At 48.4% G+C, this 20,909-nt stretch overlaps 3 protein-coding genes across 5 annotated transcripts in view; all 3 read left to right on the top strand.

The window, feature by feature from the left end:
• The window catches only part of ttn.2 (titin, tandem duplicate 2), a 179,079-nt gene extending 166,877 nt beyond the window's left edge, over window positions 1-12,202 (top strand). For all 3 annotated transcript variants that reach the window (XM_047601647.1, XM_047601646.1, XM_047601645.1), the window contains 13 exons: window positions 51-353; window positions 443-745; window positions 837-1,105; window positions 1,220-1,535; window positions 1,625-1,930; window positions 2,033-2,332; window positions 2,447-3,022; window positions 3,124-3,429; window positions 3,540-3,922; window positions 4,034-4,244; window positions 4,339-10,125; window positions 10,432-10,725; window positions 10,901-12,202. In XM_047601647.1, coding sequence (XP_047457603.1) covers window positions 51-353; window positions 443-745; window positions 837-1,105; window positions 1,220-1,535; window positions 1,625-1,930; window positions 2,033-2,332; window positions 2,447-3,022; window positions 3,124-3,429; window positions 3,540-3,922; window positions 4,034-4,244; window positions 4,339-10,125; window positions 10,432-10,725; window positions 10,901-11,193 — 9,647 coding nt within the window. In that variant the 3' untranslated portion in view covers window positions 11,194-12,202. The remainder of the gene's footprint in view (window positions 1-50; window positions 354-442; window positions 746-836; window positions 1,106-1,219; window positions 1,536-1,624; window positions 1,931-2,032; window positions 2,333-2,446; window positions 3,023-3,123; window positions 3,430-3,539; window positions 3,923-4,033; window positions 4,245-4,338; window positions 10,126-10,431; window positions 10,726-10,900) is intronic.
• An 832-nt stretch (window positions 12,203-13,034) lies between these two features.
• On the top strand, window positions 13,035-17,656 carry LOC125017235. Its single transcript, XM_047600120.1, has 14 exons — window positions 13,035-13,133; window positions 13,852-13,992; window positions 14,088-14,192; window positions 14,279-14,425; window positions 14,548-14,713; window positions 14,801-14,952; window positions 15,161-15,254; window positions 15,341-15,703; window positions 15,814-15,933; window positions 16,007-16,162; window positions 16,268-16,552; window positions 16,639-16,707; window positions 17,254-17,288; window positions 17,468-17,656. The coding sequence occupies exons 2-14, from the start codon at window positions 13,882-13,884 to the stop codon at window positions 17,654-17,656; spliced, it is 1,992 nt and encodes a 663-aa protein (XP_047456076.1). The 5' UTR covers window positions 13,035-13,133; window positions 13,852-13,881.
• A 2,318-nt stretch (window positions 17,657-19,974) lies between these two features.
• On the top strand, window positions 19,975-20,854 carry LOC125018093 (DDRGK domain-containing protein 1-like). Its single transcript, XM_047601740.1, has 2 exons — window positions 19,975-20,086; window positions 20,167-20,854. The coding sequence occupies exons 1-2, from the start codon at window positions 19,977-19,979 to the stop codon at window positions 20,315-20,317; spliced, it is 261 nt and encodes an 86-aa protein (XP_047457696.1). The 5' UTR covers window positions 19,975-19,976; the 3' UTR covers window positions 20,318-20,854.
• Window positions 20,855-20,909: the final 55 nt, after the last annotated feature.

Raw genomic sequence — 20,909 nt, 5'->3', positions numbered from 1 at the left:
TAGTCTTCAATTCCTTTGTTAATCTCTCTGTTTGTTCTATTTTTGTTTAGCCATTCCTGGACCTCCAAGCAGGCCAGAACTGCTTGATGTTACCCATGAGGGTATGACCCTGACCTGGCAACCACCCGAGGATAATGGTGGCTCTACCATTGCTGGCTACATCATTGAACGTAAAGAGGCCCGTTCTGACAGGTGGATGAGGATCAACAAGAACCCTGTCACCATGACCAGGTACCGTTCCTCCGGACTCATCGAGGGCCTGGAGTATGAACACCGTGTCACTGCCATCAACTCTAGAGGAGCCGGCAAACCCAGCGAGAGCTCCGCCATCACTGTCGCCATGGACCCGATCGGTACGTGATGCAAATCTTTGTGTATTTCATTAATTGTACTAGTTTGGACCCACCATGTTTACCAAGTCTTTTTCCATCTTGTTGAACAGAACCTCCAGGTCCTCCAGTTCAGCCCAGAGTCACCGACACTACCAGGACTTCTGTGTCTTTAGCTTGGCTGCCACCTGAAGAGGAGGGTGGTTCAATCATCACTGGTTACTTGATAGAGATGCAGAAGGTAGACCAGGTGGAATGGACACTGTGCAACACCACACCCACCAAGCTGTGCGAGTACACCCTCACCCACATGCCACAGGGCGCTGAGTACAAGTTCAGGGTCATCGCCTGCAACGCTGGTGGTTCAGGAGAGCCTGCTGAGATTCCTGCTGTGGTTAAAGTCCAGGAGATGCTTGGTACGTATAACAAAAATCAGGCCATTTGATTTCACAGTCACATGTCATTTGAATCACCATCTGACTGAAATCGAATCAATTTCTTCTTCAGGTTATCCTGATTATGAGCTTGATCGTAAATATGAGGAGGGTTATGTGGTGCGCCAGGGTGGAGTGATCCATCTGTCTGTACCCATTAAGGGTAAACCAATCCCTATATGCAAGTGGACCAAAGATGGCCGTGACATCTCCCATCGTGCCATGATTGCCACCCATGACGACATCACAGAATTGGTCATCAAGGAGGCACACAAAGACGACACTGGCACCTACGACTTGGTGCTGGAGAACAAATGTGGCAGGAAGGCTGTGTACATCAAGGTGAGTGGCACAACAGTCGGAAAGTTTAAGCATGACCAGAATAAAATAAAACAGTATTTTGGTATCAGAAATCCATTTAACAAATATATGTATTTCTATCTTTTCTCCCTCTAGGTGAAGGTGATTGGTCGCCCTGATGCCCCAGAAGGCCCTCTGGAATTTGATGACATTCAGGCCAGATCAGTCCGTGTGAGCTGGAGGTCGCCATCAGATGACGGCGGCTCTGATGTTCTCGGCTACATTGTGGAAAGGCGTGAGGTACCCAAAGCTGCCTGGTATACAGTAGATGCTCGGGTGACTGAGACCTCTCTGGTGGTGAAGGGCTTAAAGGAGAATGTGCAGTACCACTTCAAGGTCTCTGCTGAGAACCAGTTTGGTGTCAGCCGGTCTCTCAAGTCTGATGAGGCAGTCACACCAAAAACACCTCTTTGTAAGTACCTAGCACATTGTGCATCTGTGGCGTCTTATAGGTAAATTGTTTATAAACATTTATTTTACACACTTTGTTTTTTACTAAAGGCCCGCCAGAACCTCCCAGCAACCCACCAGAAATCATGGACGTGACCAAGACCACTGTGTCTCTCTCCTGGGCCCGACCCCGGGATGATGGAGGCTCTCGTGTCACAGGATATTATGTGGAAAGAAGGGAGGTGTCGACAGAGAAATGGGTCCGCCACAACAAGACCCATATCACCACCACCATGTACAATGTCACCGGTCTCATCCCTGATGCAGAGTATATGTTCAGAGTGGTGGCTCAGAACGACATTGGCCAGAGTGAACCCGGTCCTGCTTCAGAGGCTGTGGTCTGCAAAGATCCATTTGGTGAGTTGACTGCATGAATAAAGTAATAACTCCAAGCAGACACAATGCTTCTACAAAGTTTCTCTACAATACTTAAACTCTTGTTCTGTCTACTACAATTAGACAAACCTAGCCAGCCAGGAGAGATCGACATCATCTCAGTCACCAAAGACTGCATCACAATACACTGGCTCAGACCTGAGCATGATGGTGGCAAAGAAATTCTGGGTTACTGGATTGAGTTCAGGGAGGCCGGAGAGAGCTCCTGGAAGAAATGCAACAAGGAGCGCTCTAAGGATCGCCAGTTCACCATGGGCGGCCTAATGGAGGCTACCGAGTACGAGTTCAGAATCTTCGCTGAGAATGAAACTGGACTTAGTCGACCACGTCGCACTCCCATGGGCATCAAGACTAAACTGAGCGGTGAGTTTAAATTACGCCAAATCCCATAGAAAATGTATCCACATCAGTAGAACCTAAATATTGCAGTGGGTACACTCCCAACTGAAAAATAAAAACACTGCTGTCGTTTTGCAGTTGGTGAGGCTCCAGCTTTGAAGGATGAAATCCAAGACGTAACCACCAAACTTGGCGAGTCTGGCACTCTGACCTGTGGCATCATTGGTCGACCACTGCCTGAGATCAAGTGGTACAGATACGGCAAGGAACTGATCCAGAGCCGCAAGTACAAGATGAGTTCAGATGGCCGCAACCACTCGCTTAGCATCCTGACTGACGAACAGGAAGATGAGGGCCTGTACACCTGCAGAGCCATCAACGAGGCTGGAGAGATTGAGACCAGTGGTAAACTGCGCTTGCAAGCACCACCCCAGTTCCACCCTGGGTTCCCCCTGAAGGAGAAATACTTTGCCGGTGCTGGCACCAGTCTCCGTCTTCATGTCGTATACATTGGTCGCCCCATTCCACAAATCATGTGGTTCTATGGCAAGAAGCCTCTAAATTCATCTGAGAATGTGATCATTGAAAACACAGAAAGCTACACCCACCTGGTGGTGAGGAATGTCCAGAGAAAAACCAATGCTGGACGCTACAAGGTGCAGCTCAGTAATGTCTTTGGAACTATCGACACTGTGCTACGTGTTGAAATCCAAGGTAAACACAAAAAACTGGGAAAAACAAATAAACCAAAGCTAATAAAGAAAAAAGAAACTGTTACTCATTCTTTTTTGTTTTGTTTTGTTTTTTTTTTCTAGACAAACCTTGCATCCCTGAGGGCCCTGTGGTTGTTGATGCCCTGCTGAAGAGCTCAGTTATCATCAGTTGGAAGGCTCCCAAGGATGACGGAGGATCCATGATCACCAACTACATTGTGGAGAAACGTGAAGCCAAAGAAGGCGAGCAGTGGCACCTTGTGTCCTCATCCGTCTCTGGTACCACCTGCCGAGTCCCCAACCTGATAGAGAGCGCTGGCTACTATTTCAGAGTGTCTGCACAGAACCAGTATGGAGTCAGCGAGCCTCTGGAGATCCCATCGGTGGTCATCGTCAAGAGTCCATTTGGTAAGTGCATTCCCATTATTTTTTCAGTTTTTTTTCTGTTTGCTTTGGTAGCTACAGTGTATTAAGACAGGAATAGTGAACTCAGGTGACATCTCTTTTTTGTTTCCCAGAAAAACCTGGAATTCCACAACAGCCCTTCATTATCAGCTCCACCAAAGACTCCTGCGTTGTCTCCTGGAAGCCTCCGAGCAGCGATGGTGGAGCTAAGATCACCAGCTACTACCTGGAAAAGCGTGAAAAGAAGCAGAACAAGTGGATGACAGTAACCTCTAAGAAGTTTGTGGAAACCAACTATGAGGTCACAGGCTTGATCGAGGGCTTTGAATATGAGTTCCGTGTCAAATGTGAGAACATGGGTGGCGAGAGCGACTGGAGTGAGATCTCTGCACCAATCATCCCCAAGTCCGACCAGGCTCCTCGTGCTCCTGTATTCAGAGAGGAGATCAGAGACATGACGGTCAAATTCCACTCAAATGCCACCTTTGTCACCAAGGTACTTGATAAAACTGTATTTCATTTCCTTTCAAGAAACCATCAAAGAAATAAAAGAGGGTGGCGATCGTGCATATAATAATATATAACTGTTTGTTTTTGCTATGTAAAGGTGGTGGGCTATCCAAAGCCTGTGGTGAAATGGTACCGCAGTGGAAAGGAGATCATGGCAGATGGAACCAAGATCAAAGCCCAAGAGTTCAAGGGAGGCTACTACCAGCTGGTCATCACTTCCGCTGACGAGAGTGATGCCTCGGTTTACCAGATCAGAGCAACCAACTCTACAGGATCCATATCTGCGACAGCCAACCTGGAGGTGGAAGGTATGGTATAAATGTGGACATGCTAAAGTGCTTCTTGCCCTAACCCTTGTTAATATTACTCTAACCTCGTGTTTTTTTGTCATTTGAAATGCAGTCCCTGCAAAGATCCATCTACCTAAAGAGCTCCAGGGAATGGGAGCCGTCCACGCAGTGCGTGGTGATCACATCACCATCAAAATCCCCATTTCTGGCAAACCTGAGCCAGCTATCACTTGGCAGAAGGGCCAGGAGATCCTCTCCAACTCTGCTTATCACCAAGTCATCACCACCAGGTCTTTCACTTCCCTGGTCTTCCAGAAGGGAGTACAGAGGAAGGACACTGGTTACTACAGTATCACTGCAAAGAATCGATTCGGAACAGACAAGCAAACCATTGAGGTGGCTGTGGCTGACATTCCCGAAGCTCCAAAGGGACTTGTGGTCAGTGAAATTGCAAGGGATTCTATAACCCTGACCTGGGAGCCCCCTGCCAGTGATGGTGGAAGCGACATTATAAATTACATCGTGGAGAAGTGTCCCACCACTGCTGACAGGTGGATCCGTGCTGGACATACCACTGACTGCAGTATCACCATCATCAATATATTTGGAAAGACCAAATACCAGTTCCGTGTTATTGCAGAGAACCAGTTTGGACTCAGTCCTCCCTCTGCACCAACTGAGCCCATCACCACGAAGGAAGACAAGTCAGTGATTAGGAACTACGATGAGGAAGTGGATGAAGCCCGAGAGATCACCAAAGATGAAGCCCTATTTTACAAGGTGAAGGAGCTGTCCTCCAAGTATGTCATCTCTGAGGAGCTTGCCCGTTGCCAGTTTGGAGCAGTCCACCGTTGTGTGGAGATTGCCACCAAAAAGACCTTCATGGCCAAGTTTATCAAGGTCAGAGGTACCGACCGTGAGTTAGTTCTCAGAGAAATTGAGGCTCTTAATGTTGCAAGGCACAAGAATATCATCTACCTGCATGAATACTTTGAAAGCATGGAGGAGATCATCCTGATCTTTGAATTCATCTCTGGAGTTGACATCTTTGAGCGCCTAGGCACCAGCAACTTTGAGCTCACAGAACAAGAAATTGTCCGATACCTCAGACAAGTCTGTTCCGCTCTCAAGTTCTTGCACAGCCACAACTTTGGCCACTTTGATATCCGTCCAGACAACATTGTCTACACCACAAGGAGAAGTACCAATGTAAAGATCATTGAGATGGGTCAGGCTAGGCTAATGGTGCCGGGGGAAAACATCAGAATGCTCTTTTCAGCTCCAGAGTACTGTGCCCCAGAGGTTCACCGCCATGACCTGGTTACTACAGCCACTGACATGTGGTCTGTTGGTGTTATGGCATATGTTCTACTCAGTGGCCTTAACCCATTCGCAGCAGAGTCCACAACAAAGATGATTGAAAACATCTCCAGCTGTGAGTATGTCTTTAACAGTGAAGCCTTTAAGGACATCAGCCTGGAGGCTATGGACTTTGTGGACAGACTTCTTGTCAAGGACAGGAAGCTCCGTATGACCGCCCATGAGGCCCTGGAACACCCATGGCTCAGGACAAAGATCGAACACATCAGCAATAAGGTCATTAAGACACTGAGACACAGACGGTACTATCAGACTCTAGTGAAGAAAACTGATACTATCGTATCTGCAGCCCGTGTTGCATACGGCGGTGCCTTCAAGAACCAAAGAGGTTTGGCTGTGGGTAAAGTGAAGATTGGAACTGAGTACCATGGCATACGTGCTGGTCCAGTCATGCATGGCTCAGCTGAGGAAGGTGGCCATGTCAGATTCACTTGTTTCATCGCCAACTATGACAAGAGTACACAGGTTACCTGGTACTTCGGTAACCGCCAGCTACTCCCCAGCACCAAGTATGAAATTACTTACAGCAACGGCTTTGCCAGCATCTACGTGAAGGACATAGAAGAAAGTGATGATGGTGTATACAGATGCAAAGTGGTGAGTGATGATGGAGAGGACAGTGCTTATGGAGAGCTCTTTGTTGAGACAGTGAGGAGCATCAGAGAGCATTACATAAGCCGCTCCATCAAGAAGCTGAGGAGGAGAGTTGACAGAACTAGACTCCTGCAGAGACCACCAGAGTTCACCTTGCCTCTCTACAACTGCACCTCCTACATTGGAGAAGATGTGCGCTTCGGTGTCACCATCACCGTGCACCCAGAGCCTCATGTAATGTGGCTTAAGAATGGTGAGAGAATTAAGGCGGGTGATGACGACAGCAAGTACACGTTCACCAGTGATAAGGGTCTGTACCAGCTCATGATCCACAACCTGGATATGAACGATGATGCCGAATACACCGTCATGGCCCACAACAAATTCGGAGAAGACAGCTGCCAGGCCCGTCTCACTGTGGTACCACATCCTGTGGTGGAGGAAACAATGAGGCCCATGTTCAAACGTCTGCTCGCTAATGCTGAGGTCACTGAGGGAGATAGTGTCCGGTTTGAGCTCAGAGTCTCAGGAATCCCAACTCCTGCTCTCAAATGGGAAAAGGACGGACACCCGCTACAGTTTGGTCCCAAGGTTGTTGTCGTACAGGAGGACGTTGACTATCATGTCCTTCACGTCAGAGAGACTCTGCTTGAGGACTCTGGTGTGTACAAAGTTACTGCAACCAATTCTGCCGGCTCGGCAAGCTGCCAGGCTATGCTGAAGGTGGACCGCCTCACCTACACCAGGAGAGAGTACAAGAGTGAGGAGGAGAAATTCAGACATGTACAGAAACAAATCGAGAAGACTAACAAGATGGCTCAGCAAATTGTTGCCACTGAAGAGGTTGTATCTTTTAACCCCACGGCACAGGAGGCTCTCAAATTTGCTGCAGAGATGTACAAGCCTGCAGTGAGCACCAAGAACGTTGAAGGTGAATTCGACATCACGGTGGAGAAGTCAGAAACCAAGAAGCTGGAGGAGGAGAGGAGAATCTTTATGCCGTACGAGATTCCTGAACGCGTGGTTCATGACCCCAGAGATCTGGATGAAGACAAAGCTATCAAACAGTTTGTGCCTCTGTCAGACATGAAGTGGTACAGAAAGCTGAGAGATCAGTATGAGATTCCAGAGAAGATGGAGAAGATTGTGCAGAAGAGGCAGAGGCGTATTCGTCTCTCCAGGTGGGAGCAGTTCTACGTCATGCCCCTCCCTAGAATCACTGACCAGTACAGACCGAGGTGGCGAATTCCCAAACTCACTCTGGATGATCTGGAGACAGTCAGACCTGCACGTCGCTCACCATCTCCAGAATCTGAGATCTCCTTCAGATCCAGGAGAAGATCTCTGGGAGACCTTAGTGATGAGGAGCTGCTGATGCCCGTGGACGACTACCTGTCCATGAGGAGAACAGAGGAGGAAAAAATGATGCTGGAGGATGAACTGGAGCTTGGCTTTTCTGCTTCTCCTGCTGGCAGCCCTGTACGCATTCAGCGGCGTGCCGTTGAACGTGAGGAGAGGAGGCAGGAAGTGAAGCACGAGGCCGTTGAAGTTTCTGAAACAAAGAAGAAACGCACCATTTCTCAGTTTATGAGGAGGAGAAGGTCTCTGTCTCCCACTTACATCGAGCTGATGCGTCCAGTCTCAGAACTGATCAGACCTCCTCGTGCCAGACCTCCATTGGAAGTAGAGGGGGCGGTCGTGGAGAGGAGGTCCCCCACCCCAGAGAGGACCCGCCCACGGTCTCCCAGTCCAATCAGATCAGTGGAGAGGTTGTCCCGCTCCTCCTCAAGGTTTGAGCGGTCCGCACGTTTTGACATCATGTCCCGCTATGAGGCTAGAAAAGCTGCTCTGAAGTCTGAGAGGAAGTATCAGGTGGTCAGTCAGACGCCTTTCAGCCTGGACCACGCTCCTCGTGTCACGGTCAGAATGCGCTCACATCGTATCCCCATTGGTCAAGATACCAAATTCACCCTGAACATCCAAGCCAAGCCAGAAGCCGAAGTCACCTGGTTCCATAATGGAGCTGCCATCTCTGAAAGCAGCGAGAAATACATCTTCACCAACATGAGCGGTGTCCTGTCCATCACTATTTTGGACTGTCAAGAAGAGGACAGTGGCACATACCGCTGTGTATTCACCAATGCCAAGGGAGAGGCTTCAGACTACGCTACCCTGGAGGTTTCAGGTGGCGGCTACACCACTTTCTCCTCTCGCCGCAAGGATGAGGATGCTCCCAAAGCATATGTGCCAGAAGTCACTCGAGTTGACCACTATCACACCACACACTTCAAAGCTGGCTACGCCTCTCAGACCCACTTCCAGGTGGAAGAGACCAAGTCAAAGATGACGGAAACGCATGAACGATACGGCGCCTCTGCTGAGAGGTTCTCCTCTGCTGAGAGGTTCTCCTCTGCTGAGAGGTTCTCCTCTGCTGAGAGGTATGAATCATCTGTCAAGTATGCCTCGACTGAATACCTGTCATCTAGTTCCTCCTATTCATCAGACAAGTTCTCTGCAACTGAGAAACAAACCAGTGCATTATCTGAAGCTAAACTGAAATCATCTTCTGCTGCTGTAACTGAGGAAACGTCTGTCCGCAAGGTTAAACCATCTCTTCCAGCCAAAATCCTCACCAAGCCACAGTCCGTGACAGTCGCAGAGGGAGACACAGCCAGATTCTCCTGTGATATTGATGGGGAACCTGCACCCACTGTAACTTGGATGCATCAGAGCACAACCCTTGTCTCAACTCACAACATCCAGGTCACCACGACTCAGTACAAATCCAGTCTGGAGATCTCCTCTGTGACAGCCTTGCATGAGGGCAGTTACACTGTGGTGGTTGAGAACTCAGCAGGCCGACAGGAAGCTCACTTCACTTTGACCATTCGCAAAGCAGCTCCTGCAGTGGAGGTCAAGGCAGTCAAATCCACTGAGCCTTCAGTCACATCACCTGCTCCCAGTGTGAAGTCACCAGAACCCAGCATCAAGTCCCCCGAGCCTTCAGTTAAATCTCCAGCTCCAAGCGTTAAATCCCCTGAACCCAGTGTAACATCTCCTGCACCAAGTGTGAAGTCACCGACACCAAGTGTGAAATCACCGACACCAAGTGTGACGTCACCAACACCAAGTGTGAAGTCTCCTGAACCGGAGGGGATTAAATCTCCCAGGAGCATGAAATCACCTGAGCCAGCTGCACCATCTCCAGCACCAGGCATAAAATCATCAGGTGTTAAATCTCCTGAACCGGAGGGAATTAAATCACCTCGTGGTCTAAAGTCTCCTGAACCCAGACTCAAGTCACCACCACGAGTTAAGTCTCCAGAACCCGAAGAAGTAAAATCACCTCGAGGTGTAAAATCTCCAGAACCTGCAGGAATCAAAACACCAAGAGGTCTTAAGTCACCAGAACCTGTTGGAGTCAAAACCCCAAAAGGCATCAAGTCCCCAGAGCCATCCGGCATTAAATCTCCGAGGGCCTTGAAGTCCCCTGAGCCAGAGGGAATCAAATCCCCTACAAGGATGAAGTCTCCTCCTCCCATAATGTCCCCCAAGAGGGTAGTGTCCCCACCCACTGTAAAATCCCCGATCCCTAAACCTCCCAAGGTCCTGAGTCAGCTGACAGCGGAGGCCTACGAGGGCTCGGTGAGAATGATCTGCGTTTGTGAGAGCAGCGTCAGGGAGGTGGTGTGGTACATGAACGGAAGGAGGCTTTCACAGAGCAGCCGCTTCCAGATGCACTACTCCGAGGGCTCCTGCAGCCTCCTGATCCACGACCTGATAGACAGCGATCAGGGAGAGTACATCTGTGAAATGACTTCGGATGGAGGCGTGTCCAAATCCACCTTCTCCTTCACTGGACAGGTGTTTCAGTCCATACGTAAGAAGATTACAGCCTACTGTGAGCAGCAAGTGGCACTCAAAGGTGAGCATCGTCCTTCCTTAATCCATCCATCAAATAATTTCATTCAGGTCATGGTATACTCAGAAATAGAAGCTCAAAGTAAGACAACTGGACTTGCTGAGTTTGTCCAAGATGTTTGGGGGTCATTTCAGACTCCAACTCCCCAACTGGAAAAGCTCAACGTCTTGAAGAAACCTTAAAAGTCCAGTTGTCTTGGTCAAGCTTTCATATAATATTTAGTCTTTTTGCTCATTAAGAGAAATTCTGACACTATCAAGTCATTCCAAAGATTTACATACTCATTGTTTGCATATTCACCTTCAACAGGATCAGTGACGATGAGCCGCAAAGAGGCGGCAGCGTCCGTGAGCTCAGCCATGATGATGAAGAAAGAAATCCACACAATGGAGGAGTCTTCCTCCTTTTCTTCCTCTGCTCAGCAATCGATGATGTCATCCATGATGGAATCGAGTGCCTTCAGCAGCATGGCAGCCGAGATGAAGTTTGAGACCATGTCCATGTCCAGCATGTCCTCCATGACATCTGAGACATACGCCATGAGCTCCAGCAGCCTCACAGAGATGTCCTCCCACATGGAGGGATCATCAATGAGAGCAGTTGGTAAGAATGTGAATCAGTGGGTCCCACACCCAAAGAATTCTTTCAAAATAACAGCTGCAGATCATAAACCACCTAAGCGTGCTAGATTAAGAATATACACTCATCTAACAAAACTATCTTTTTAGTTTTTCCACTTTCCAACAACACCTGATAGAGTTTTCTCATTTGGTTCCAGGTTGTGCGCCGAGGATCGAAGCTTTGCCCGAGGACATCAGCATCGAGCCGGGTAAAGTCCTGACCGTCACCTGCGCTTTCTCTGGTGACGCCAAACGCATCGAGTGGTCTCGTGGTGGCAAAACCATCGAGGTGACCTCCGGAGGACGCTTCCATATCGAGACCACCGAGGACCTGACCACCCTCATCATCACTGGGGTGAAGGAGGAAGATGCTGGAAGCTACACCCTCAAACTGTCCAACGAGCTCGGATCTGACACAGCCACTGTTCACATTAGCATTCGATCGGTGTAAAAAAAAAAAATTATCTAACCTTCCAAACTTCCCCTTTTCCCATCTTCCATGACTTTTTATTTATTAATTGATCAAAATAATCTACTTGATAAAGATCTGGATTTCTGTTCTTGTAAATATGAACTATTTTTGTACCAAACTTGACATTAATTTATGCCAAACTAGACTAAAGTCTAAAGTTGTTATAAAATGTGCCATATCTGTGACATGTACATAATGTATATAGCCGAATTTAACGGTTATGGGAAATGTATGCATTGTTATTTATGACAATAATATTAACTGAAACTAAATGAAACTGAATGTGGTTTAGCAGGAGAAAGTCTCACGTGGGACGAATACCCTGTTAAACTGAGAAACTAAAAACTGTGCCTCAACAATAAGTTGAAGTCTAAGATTGCCTCAACAGGTAGAGAGGCTCCCTGTTGATGTTAACTCAATCAGAGACAAAACTATGAACGCACTGCAAGAAAGAGAGCGGTGCTTTTTCATTGGAACGAGCATGAGATCCTGAGTGCTGTTTGCATTTACCCTCATGTAAGCAGCACGACTGGACCTCGTGCTCTGACGGATTATGTCATATCGCCATTTCAATGACATGCTCACAGTGCGAGCGGCCTGCACTCCCTGAGCACAAGTGTTCTTTTTATTTTTTTTGTGCTCTGCTTCTGGCAAACGACCACTCGCTCAGGCTCTGCAATCGTACCATCAACCTGGCCAATAAATGGGAGTCCTGTGTCCTGTGCTGGTTTGCAGAGGCAGAGCTGTCTCTCGGAGGTCTGCCGTGTGTTTCTGTGTTAGCTTTTAGTTCAACTGTCCGTCCAGCAGGGCGGCGCCGAGTCCACGCACCGCAGCCCAAACCAACGGCTGCCGCGGTCGAGGAGGAGAGGAGGCGTGGCGGCTGCCTTGCTCTTTGATGTGATTCAACTTAGAGTTGTAGACTATTTTTCGCAGCCTCCTTGAGTTTTTCTCCATCTATTGATTTAATAAAGCATGATTGTCAGCACTACAAGACGACTCTGCTCCGGTTATTTGTCTTCATGTTCCACTTTTATCCTTATATACACACACCAGTGCTTTCACATCTGGGGTTTGACCTCTAGATGTGGTCAAAGCTTTGTCAAACGTTGGACTGTCTGAACCTTAAAGGCTTAAATATGAGGCCCCATGAGTTTTTCTCTTGTGTGTCAGAGTATCCAAAAAACAAGCTCAGTAAGACCAGTTGTTTTTCTTTCCACTAGTTCTTTAGACATGGCCGTCATGTTTTCTGTCTATTTCCCTTACGTTTGTTTTACGAGTAAAGTTTAAACCTCAAATTTCTTAAAAAAGAACAGATCACCTGTAGAGGAGGAGGAGTAAGGAGTGGTTCTTCTCTGCAGACTGGGAGGACGTGGGAGGGTTTTGTCCCAGACTGGTTTGTTGGTGTTGAGTGACACATGTTGGACTTTCTTCTACCAGCTGGACTACAGGAGACAAGACAGAGAATTTGCAGAAGCAGATTTGAGTTTTTAGTTTATTTAGCAAAAACCAGGTTTCCGGGTTTGTCTGTGCAGACAAATGACGATTGTTATTTCTTCTAAAGTTTCTCCAGAGGCATTTTAATCCTTCATAGGAACAAATCAAGTCTTTTCTTTGATTTGGGTCAGTGAGTTGAGAACCACTGGTCTAGTGTACCTAATAAAGTGGCCATTTAGTGTCCATCCAGATGAGAACAGACCAGTTCAAGGTGCTGTTTGCTGCTTGTGATGTTTACCAGGAAACAGACATGTTGCTACATTACTGTTTGTTTCTTTTCATTTGTCCCTGAAGCCACGGCAACAGAGACACGGCAACGAGGCCAGAGTCCACACAGAGCAGACGGATCTCCATAAACCACAAAGAGTTTTACCTCAAAACACAACAAACGGACAAGAGGAAGGAGCTGAATATAGAGACACGAGGTTTGGTTTTTAATTCCTGGTGCAACAACTACAGACGTAGGAACTAGTTTTATTTTAGAGACACAACAGGAGGAATATTCCAGAGCTGGCGTCTCTGAGGAGAAGAAACAAGGATCTCAGTTAATCATTGATTCGTCGTTAAAGGAATTAAAAGCTGTCATGTTTTTTTGTTGTGTTTTTACAGGAGTAAATTAAATAATAAATTACAAACTCTTCTTTAAAGCTGGTGATGATTAAACTACAGTCAAAAATCTGTGACAAAAACTCTGAGTTTAGTAAATGTTAAGAGAACAGATGTCCAGCAGTAGCTTGTCCTAGCCTCTAAGCTAACAGTAGCTCGTCCTAGCCTTCCAGCTAACAGTAGCTTTTCCTAGCCTCTAAGCTAACAGTAGCTCCTCCTAGCCTTCCAGCTAACAGTAGCTTTTCCTAGCCTCTAAGCTAACAGTAGCTCCTCCTAGCCTTCCAGCTAACAGTAGCTTTTCCTAGCCTCTAAGCTAACAGTAGCTTGTCCTAGCCTATAAGCTAACAGTAGCTACTCCTAGCCTTCCAGCTAACAGTAGCCTGTCCTAGCCTATAAGCTAACTGTAGCTTCTCCTAGCCTTCCAGGTAACAGTAACTCTTCCTAGCTTCCCAGCTTACAGTAGCTCTTCCTAGCCTCCAAGCTAACAGTAGCTCCTCCTAGCCCCCCAACTAACAGTATCTCCTCCCAACCACTTAGCTACGTTAAGCTAAAGCTAGTGGTGACACCATGAAGGAGTTTTCTCTGTCCCTGCTGAGTCGGGGATGTGGTCGATTGGTGGCGTCCGACAGCAACACTGGACAACAAAATGGACGACTGGACATCTGCTTGACGCCACAGGTAGGCCTTCCTCATCTCACCACAGATCGATAGCAACATCCATCATAAAGTCCTATCGACCATGACGACGTATTTATTGTTTGCTCCATCCACAGGATTTCAGCATGTGGAAGTCCAGGGAGTCTCTGGTGTTAGAAGCAGTGTCAATGCTTCCAAAGACGTACAGCACTCGTAGAGGACCACTGCTGCTCTACTCTCAGGTATCTGTGGGTCCTAGTAGCCTCCCAGCTAACTCTATATCTGCAGCCTCCCAGCTAACAGTAGCGGTGTTGTCTTCTCTCTCCAGGACTTGGTTTCGTTGGACAGCAGTCATCAATCGAAGGCCAGACTCAGGAAGCATCGAGTGTTTCATCGCTACGCTACGCAGGTGGAGCAGCAGCTGAGGACCATGAAGGAGTTGACAGCGGCCATTTTGAGTTTCAGCAGCAATCAGGTCGTTCAAACGTCTTCAAAATTTCTAGTCTCATTTATTGTTTTACCAGAGGTCCATATCAAACCGGTCCCTGGTAGAACAGGTTTTTATATCTTTCTAAATTAGTTTTCCTCTTCCTCCAGTTGATCTCCTCCAGGTTTCCACCTCTCCTCCCTCCTCTTCCCTTCCCTCCTCCTCATCCCCCCCTTCGCTCCTCACAGCTGTTTCCTCGTCCAGATGTTCGGAGGCTTCCTGCAAAGGGAAACACTCGAGTCCAAGGCACAGACTCCGGTGGAGCCAACAACAAAGGTGAAGCTGGTGGGGGGCACCCACCCACGCTGCTCTCTCAGGGGCCATCTTTGAAGCTCAGATGTGAGAGGTTGTTCTTCTCTGCAGATAAAGAGGAGGATCCTAAAGGAGCTAGGAGAGTCCCACTGGATCTGTTCTTCCAGATACCCAGGACCTCCAGGAGTCCAACCCCACAGATGGAGCCTCGGTCCTGGGTACGCCGGGGAGCAGTGACCCCTGAAGATCCAGCGAGACCAGAGGTGACCCGACTAAAGGTCTACATAGTCCCTGTTCTAACAGGGACTAGTTTAATCTGATAATCTGTGCTAGTGAAAGAGGTAAAGGTTTTATGAAGTAAAGATTAAACCCGAACCCTGTTTCTGGTACCACAGAGGTCCTGTGATAAACCTGATCCAGAGAGAACCAGCATTTAATTAATTTGTCTGTGTTTCTCTGAACATGGAGCAGATCAACGATCTTCATCAACTCCTCAGAGACCAAATAGTAGATCCATGGAATAAGAAGAGCTATGAAGGGACGAGAAGGCGGAAAACCAGCTCAGGTAATAATAATAATAACAATAATAATAATAATAATTAATATTATGATGATGATGATGATGATGATCCTCCTCCTCCTCCTTCCCAGGCTGGGTCCTCCCTCCTCTGAAGGAGAGGAATCATGAGAACAGGGTAGGACCTAAACAGGATTCTCCTCAAATAATAAGACGTAACATGGAGCACTCCTCCTCCTCCTCCTCCTCCTCTAAATGTCCGGTTATTTCTGACATGTCTCTGTTCCAGTCAAGGCCGGTGGCATCTGAACATCAGATTCTGCCTCCGATAGCTGAGACCAGGACCAGGACCAGGACCAGGACCAGGACCAGGACACCAGTCCAGACCAAGCAGGACCTCCAGCTCCAGGCCCAAACAGATAGACCTCAGCTTCAGTCCCACGAAAACCAGGAGAACAGACCCCCCCATCAGGCTCTGCTGATTCCTGGGAATCACGGTAATAAAGACACAATTAACCCCTCCCCCCTCCTGTCTCCTCCTGTCCTGTGTTGTCTCATCTTGAGACATCATAAGGCTGTGAACAGAGAGGAGGTAACTTTCTTTCAGATGAGATAAGACAACAAAGAGCAGGAGGACGAGGAGGAGGACGAGGAGGACGAGGAGGAGGAGGACGGGTCTGGTCCCCCTCTGATAAGGTCTCAGTGGTCCAGCTGCAGCCAGGAGGAGGTAGGTGTCTCTGATGTCTTCAGTCCAGTCTATGGACCCATGTGAGCCGTGGTTCCTCCTCTGGTTCCTGCAGAACCTGGACCTCCTGGCCCAGGACCGAGAGCTCCAAGGAAACAGGGCTCTCTTGCCTCCTTCAAGAACCGGTTTCAGGACCTCCTGCACCTCCTGCACCGCTCCTGGACTCCTCCTGGTGGAGTGATCAGAGGAGTCCTCCCTCTGCAGCTCAGAGGTATCAGCCCCATCCCGTCCTCAGGGGACTAGTTCTACCTGGGACCTGGTCCTGTGGTCTCAGGAACCGGGTTCAGTTCATTTATGGTCTAGTCCTCTTTGTCAGACTTCCAGAACCGTAGACCTGTGGGGAGCCTCCTTCTGGGTCCTGATGGACAAATCATTCATCTGTCTCTGTTCGACGTGGACCGGGACGTGGACCGGGACCGGGACCAGGATGTTGACCAGGATGTGGACATGGAAGTGGACGTGGATGTGGACGTGGACGTGGACGTGGACCAGGACCAGGACCAGGATGTTGACCAGGATGTGGACGGGGACGTGGACCCGGACGTGGACCGGGGTGTGGACCAAGACCACTTGGAGGCTGATGGAGACTCAGAGAAACTAGGTACATCCTCATGAGACCACAACACGTCTGCAGACCTGGTCCTGGTCCTGGTCCTGAGGTCCTGTTCTAACCTCTGTCTGCTTCAGCTCTGCAGGTTCTGTTTGAGGAAGGAGACCAGGTCCCCTGGGTCTTTGTCCTGCAGCCACAAAACACAGGTGACCTCTGACCTCTGTAACAGTTTTAGTTCAAAGAAGAACAAGGAGATTAGATGAAGTTTCCATTTAATAAAATGTCATTTAAATATGAAATAAATAATTATTAGTTTGATCTGGACTCATGTCTGACTAGTCCTGGTTCTAGTCCTGGCTTTAGTCCTGGTTCCAGTCCTGGTCCGTCTAGTCCTGGTTCTAGTCCTGGTTCTAGTCCTAGTTCTAGTCCTGGTCTGTCTAGTCCTGGTTCTAGTCCTGGTCCGTCTAGTCCTGGCTCTAGTCCTGGGTCTAGTCCTGGTCCTAGTCCTAGTCCGTCTAGTTCTGGTTCTAGTCCTGGTTCTAGTTCTGGTTCTAGTCCTGGTTTAAAGTTCTGGTTCTAGTCCTGGTTCAAAGTTCTGGTTCTAGTCCTGGTTCTAGTCCTAGTCTGAGTGTCTGCAGCAGATTTAAATGTATGAACCCAGATCCTGGAGCAGGACCTTGTGAAGTAGACCCGTTTCTTTTTTGAGGTTTTCCCACCTCAGCAGTTTATTCTGGTCCTGGTTCTGGTTTCAGATGGAGGAGTGGAGCCAGACGTTCAGGAGTTTCTGGTGAGTTTCCTTTAAATCATCATCATTAATAATGAACAATAATTAATCATTGTTAATAATGAATAATTAATTAATAGTTAATAATTAACTATAATTAATCATCGTTAATAATTAATGATTAATAATTAATAGTTAATAATCATTAAAATAACCTTGGTGACATCAGATTATTCTCTCAGCTGTCAGGAGTTCACTGGTCAGATGAGACCCAGAGGAGGGAGGAGAAACCACCTACAGACACTGAGAGGAGGATCTGGATGGAGCAACCAGAAGGAGCAGAGGAGGAGGAGCCGGAGGAGGAGCAGGAGGAGGAGCCGGAGGAGGAGCCAGCTAGTACTGAGTCACTTAGACCCAGGTTGGTTTTCTGACATCTTTCTATTGGTCCATGTCTGTTGGTTTTATTTAAAGACGAATCTGTCAGACAACAGAACGACTCCCATGAAAGACAGACGGAGGAGTCAGAGGAGGAGGAGGAGGAGGAGGAGGAGAAGGATGGAGAGAGGAGGAGGAGGAGGAGGAGGGAGGAAGAGGAGGACACATCGACCTCAGGGTGAAGTCAACAACATTTAAACTTTCTTAAACGGAAGAGAATCGAAATGAACTCACTGGAGTCTTTCCTCTGTTCAGGAAACAGAGGTCAGAGAGACAGGAGGAGGACAGGAGGAGGAGGAGAGAGGAAGGAGGAGGAGGAGGAGAAAGGGAAAAGAGGGAGGAGAAAGAGGAGGTGAAACTGGTTGGCAAAGATGAAGCTGTGACCAGCAACTCTGAAGAAAAGAAGATGAAAGAAGACGATGAAAAGAAGAGATGCAAAGAAGGACAGAGAGGAGGAGGAGGAGGAGGGAGGAAGGAGGGGAAGGAAGAGAAGGAGCTGAAGGAGCTGAAGGAGTCTGCTGGGAGGAAGAGGAGAAGAGGACGACCTAAAGATAAGGAGTCAGCTGTTGGTAAGAAGTCATGAAAACATGAAATAAACATTTAAAACATTTTACAATTTAAAGCAAGTACCAAGCAAGTACATGGTCTCCACCTAGTGGAGTAACGGTGGTACTTCAGATAATAAACACAATACACTATGTAGCATGTAGCCTTGGTGGCTGGTAGCTTAGCATTGCTATGTAGCATGTAGCCTTGGTGGCTGGTAGCTTAGCATTGCTATGTAGCATGTAGCCTTGGTGGCTGGTAGCGTAGCATTGCTATGTAGCATGTAGCCTTGGTGGCTGTTAGCTTAGCATTGCTATGTAGCATGTAGCCTTGGTGGCTGGGGTCCTGGGGAGTTCCATGTGTAAATCTCCATCTTCTTCTGGATCGTATAATGAGATCAATGGTAGAATGTGATGACGTCCAGGAGAAATAAAATGTCAAAGGTTGAATTGTGTGAACGTTGCCTCCTGTAGTGAATCAGTAGCATTTTGGAGCCAGATTCACTTTAAGAGGTAAAAACCCAACGTGGAGGAACTTTGGGTTCTTTGGTTTGATCCTAATGTCCAGATGGAGAGTGGACCTGGTTCTGTTTCACTAGAACCTTTGGAGAACATGTGAGCTCTGAGTCCAGGTCTAGTCTAGGTCTAGTCCAGGTCTGGTCCAGGTCCAGTCCAGGTCTAGTCCTGGTCCAGGTCTGGTCCAGGTCTGGTCCAGGTCTGGTCCAGGTCTAGTCCAGGGTTCACATTTTTAACCATCAGTGTGTTTGTAGATGATCTAGTTTCTTCTTCTCTCAGGAAAACCAGAGAACCTCCTGCAGCAGGAGGTCCAGGAGGACCAGGAGGAGGACCAGATGGAGGACCAGAAGGAGGTCCAGGAGGAAGTCCAGGAGGAGGTCCAGGAGGACCAGAAGGAGGTCCAGGAGGAAGTCCAGGAGGAGGTCCAGGAGGACCAGATGGAGGACCAGAAGGAGGTCCAGGAGGAAGTCCAGGAGGAGGTCCAGGAGGACCAGATGGAGGACCAGTCTCTCCTAAAATCCAGCAGGAGTTCCTCTGGAGCAGAAAAACACAACAAGATGAATTCAGATGAAGACGCTGCCTCCAGGAGGAGGTCCAGGAGTTTGAGGAGGTCCAGGAGTTCGAGGAGGTCGTGTTCAACTGTTGCGGTGACGGAGGAGCTGATGTTTAACCTAGTTCCTGGGAGGAGTCGAGAGGAGGAGAGGAGGAGGAGGATTCAGCAGGAGGAAGATGAGGAGAGGAGAAGAAGGTGGCAGCAGGAGGAGGAGGAGGAGAGGGAGCAGACGGAGGACAGGATGAAGAAGGAGCTGGAGGAGGAGAGGAGGAGGAGAGCAGAGGAGATGAGGTAAAGACAGGAGGAGGAGGAGGAGGAGGAGGAGGTTTAAAACGGAGACATTCTCTCCTTCACACGTCTCCATCCACAGGAGGAGGAGACACGAGGGGGAGGACGAGAGGAGGAGGCACAGAGAGGAGGAGGAGGAACGGGTGAGGCGGGAACAGGACCAGAGAGAAAGAGAGAGGAGGAGGCAGGAGGAGCGGAGGAGACAGATGGAGCGACTCCGGAAGATGAGAGCGGAGGAGGAACTGAGGAGGAGAGGTAACAGGAGGAGGAGGAGGAGGTGAGGAGGAGGGAGGAGAACCTTCTCTATAACACCAGGTTTCTCCTCCAGCTGAGTCGGAGCGTTTGCGACTGGAGGAGGTGCAGAGGAAGGAGGAGGAGGAGCAGAAGCTGCTGAAGATGGAGGAGAGCGAGAGAATGCAGTTCCTCCGGAGGAAGGAGTGGGAGGAGGAGGAGAGGAGGAGACAAGAGGAGGAGAGGAGGAGACAGGAGGAGGAGGCCCGGCGGCAGGAGGAGCGTCTGTTCAGGTAAGAGGAGTCTCCTCTTTACTCCTCCCTCCTCTCTGTCCTCCTCCTTCATGTCCTCCTTCTTGTCCTCCTCCCTGCAGAGAGGAGGAGGTGCTGGGCTCCTTCAGGAGAGGCCTCCTGGTGGAGGCCGGAGGTCTACAGAAGTCTCAGGGAGTCTCTCGTCCCTGGATCTCCTCCTACTTCCTGTTCCTGGGTCAGAACCAATCAGAGCGCTCCGCCTGTGACCTCTGACCCTGAATGAGACGTTTTCACACCAGGAAATTCTGTTTGTGCTGAATCGTTACGAACAGACGTTTAATCCAAAAAGCCGCTCAGATGTTGCATTTGGTAAGAAAATGTTGGGATTGCATTCACAGGACAAACGGATCAGACCAGGGTTTGTTGTTACTCAGGTGAGTCCGCCAGAGTCCGGTCATTTAAATTAACACCTACGCAAAAGGTCCGGACCAGAGAAAAGGTCCGTTTCAAGCGACTAGACGAACCTGGTGAGATACTCAGATCAACAGGTCTGTGTTTGTGTTATTAGGCACATATTGTCTTTAGGGGGTGTAACCATACGGGTATATGTGGGTTTGTATGGAAGTGGTCGGTTCAGGGCGGAAGTTTAGTACATTTTATTTATGATGTGATATTTCATATATTGTTTGGTTAAAGTTATTACCAGCCGGCACTTTACAACAGTATTTTATTTCTGTTTTAGTATCATATTTTGTATGATGTTAGAATAAATTGCAAGGTTTACAAACAATAAACATGTAAAAAATAAAAAGCAAATTTAGGTTTTGCATTTTGTTCTCATACTGAATCGAAAATGAACCGAACC

This window comes from Mugil cephalus, chromosome 12 (genome assembly GCF_022458985.1).
Source record: "Mugil cephalus isolate CIBA_MC_2020 chromosome 12, CIBA_Mcephalus_1.1, whole genome shotgun sequence".
In the NCBI taxonomy this organism is placed as follows: domain Eukaryota; kingdom Metazoa; phylum Chordata; class Actinopteri; order Mugiliformes; family Mugilidae; genus Mugil; species Mugil cephalus.
Note: the sequence above shows the minus strand (reverse complement) of the source record. Positions and strands in the feature narration are given on the sequence as shown.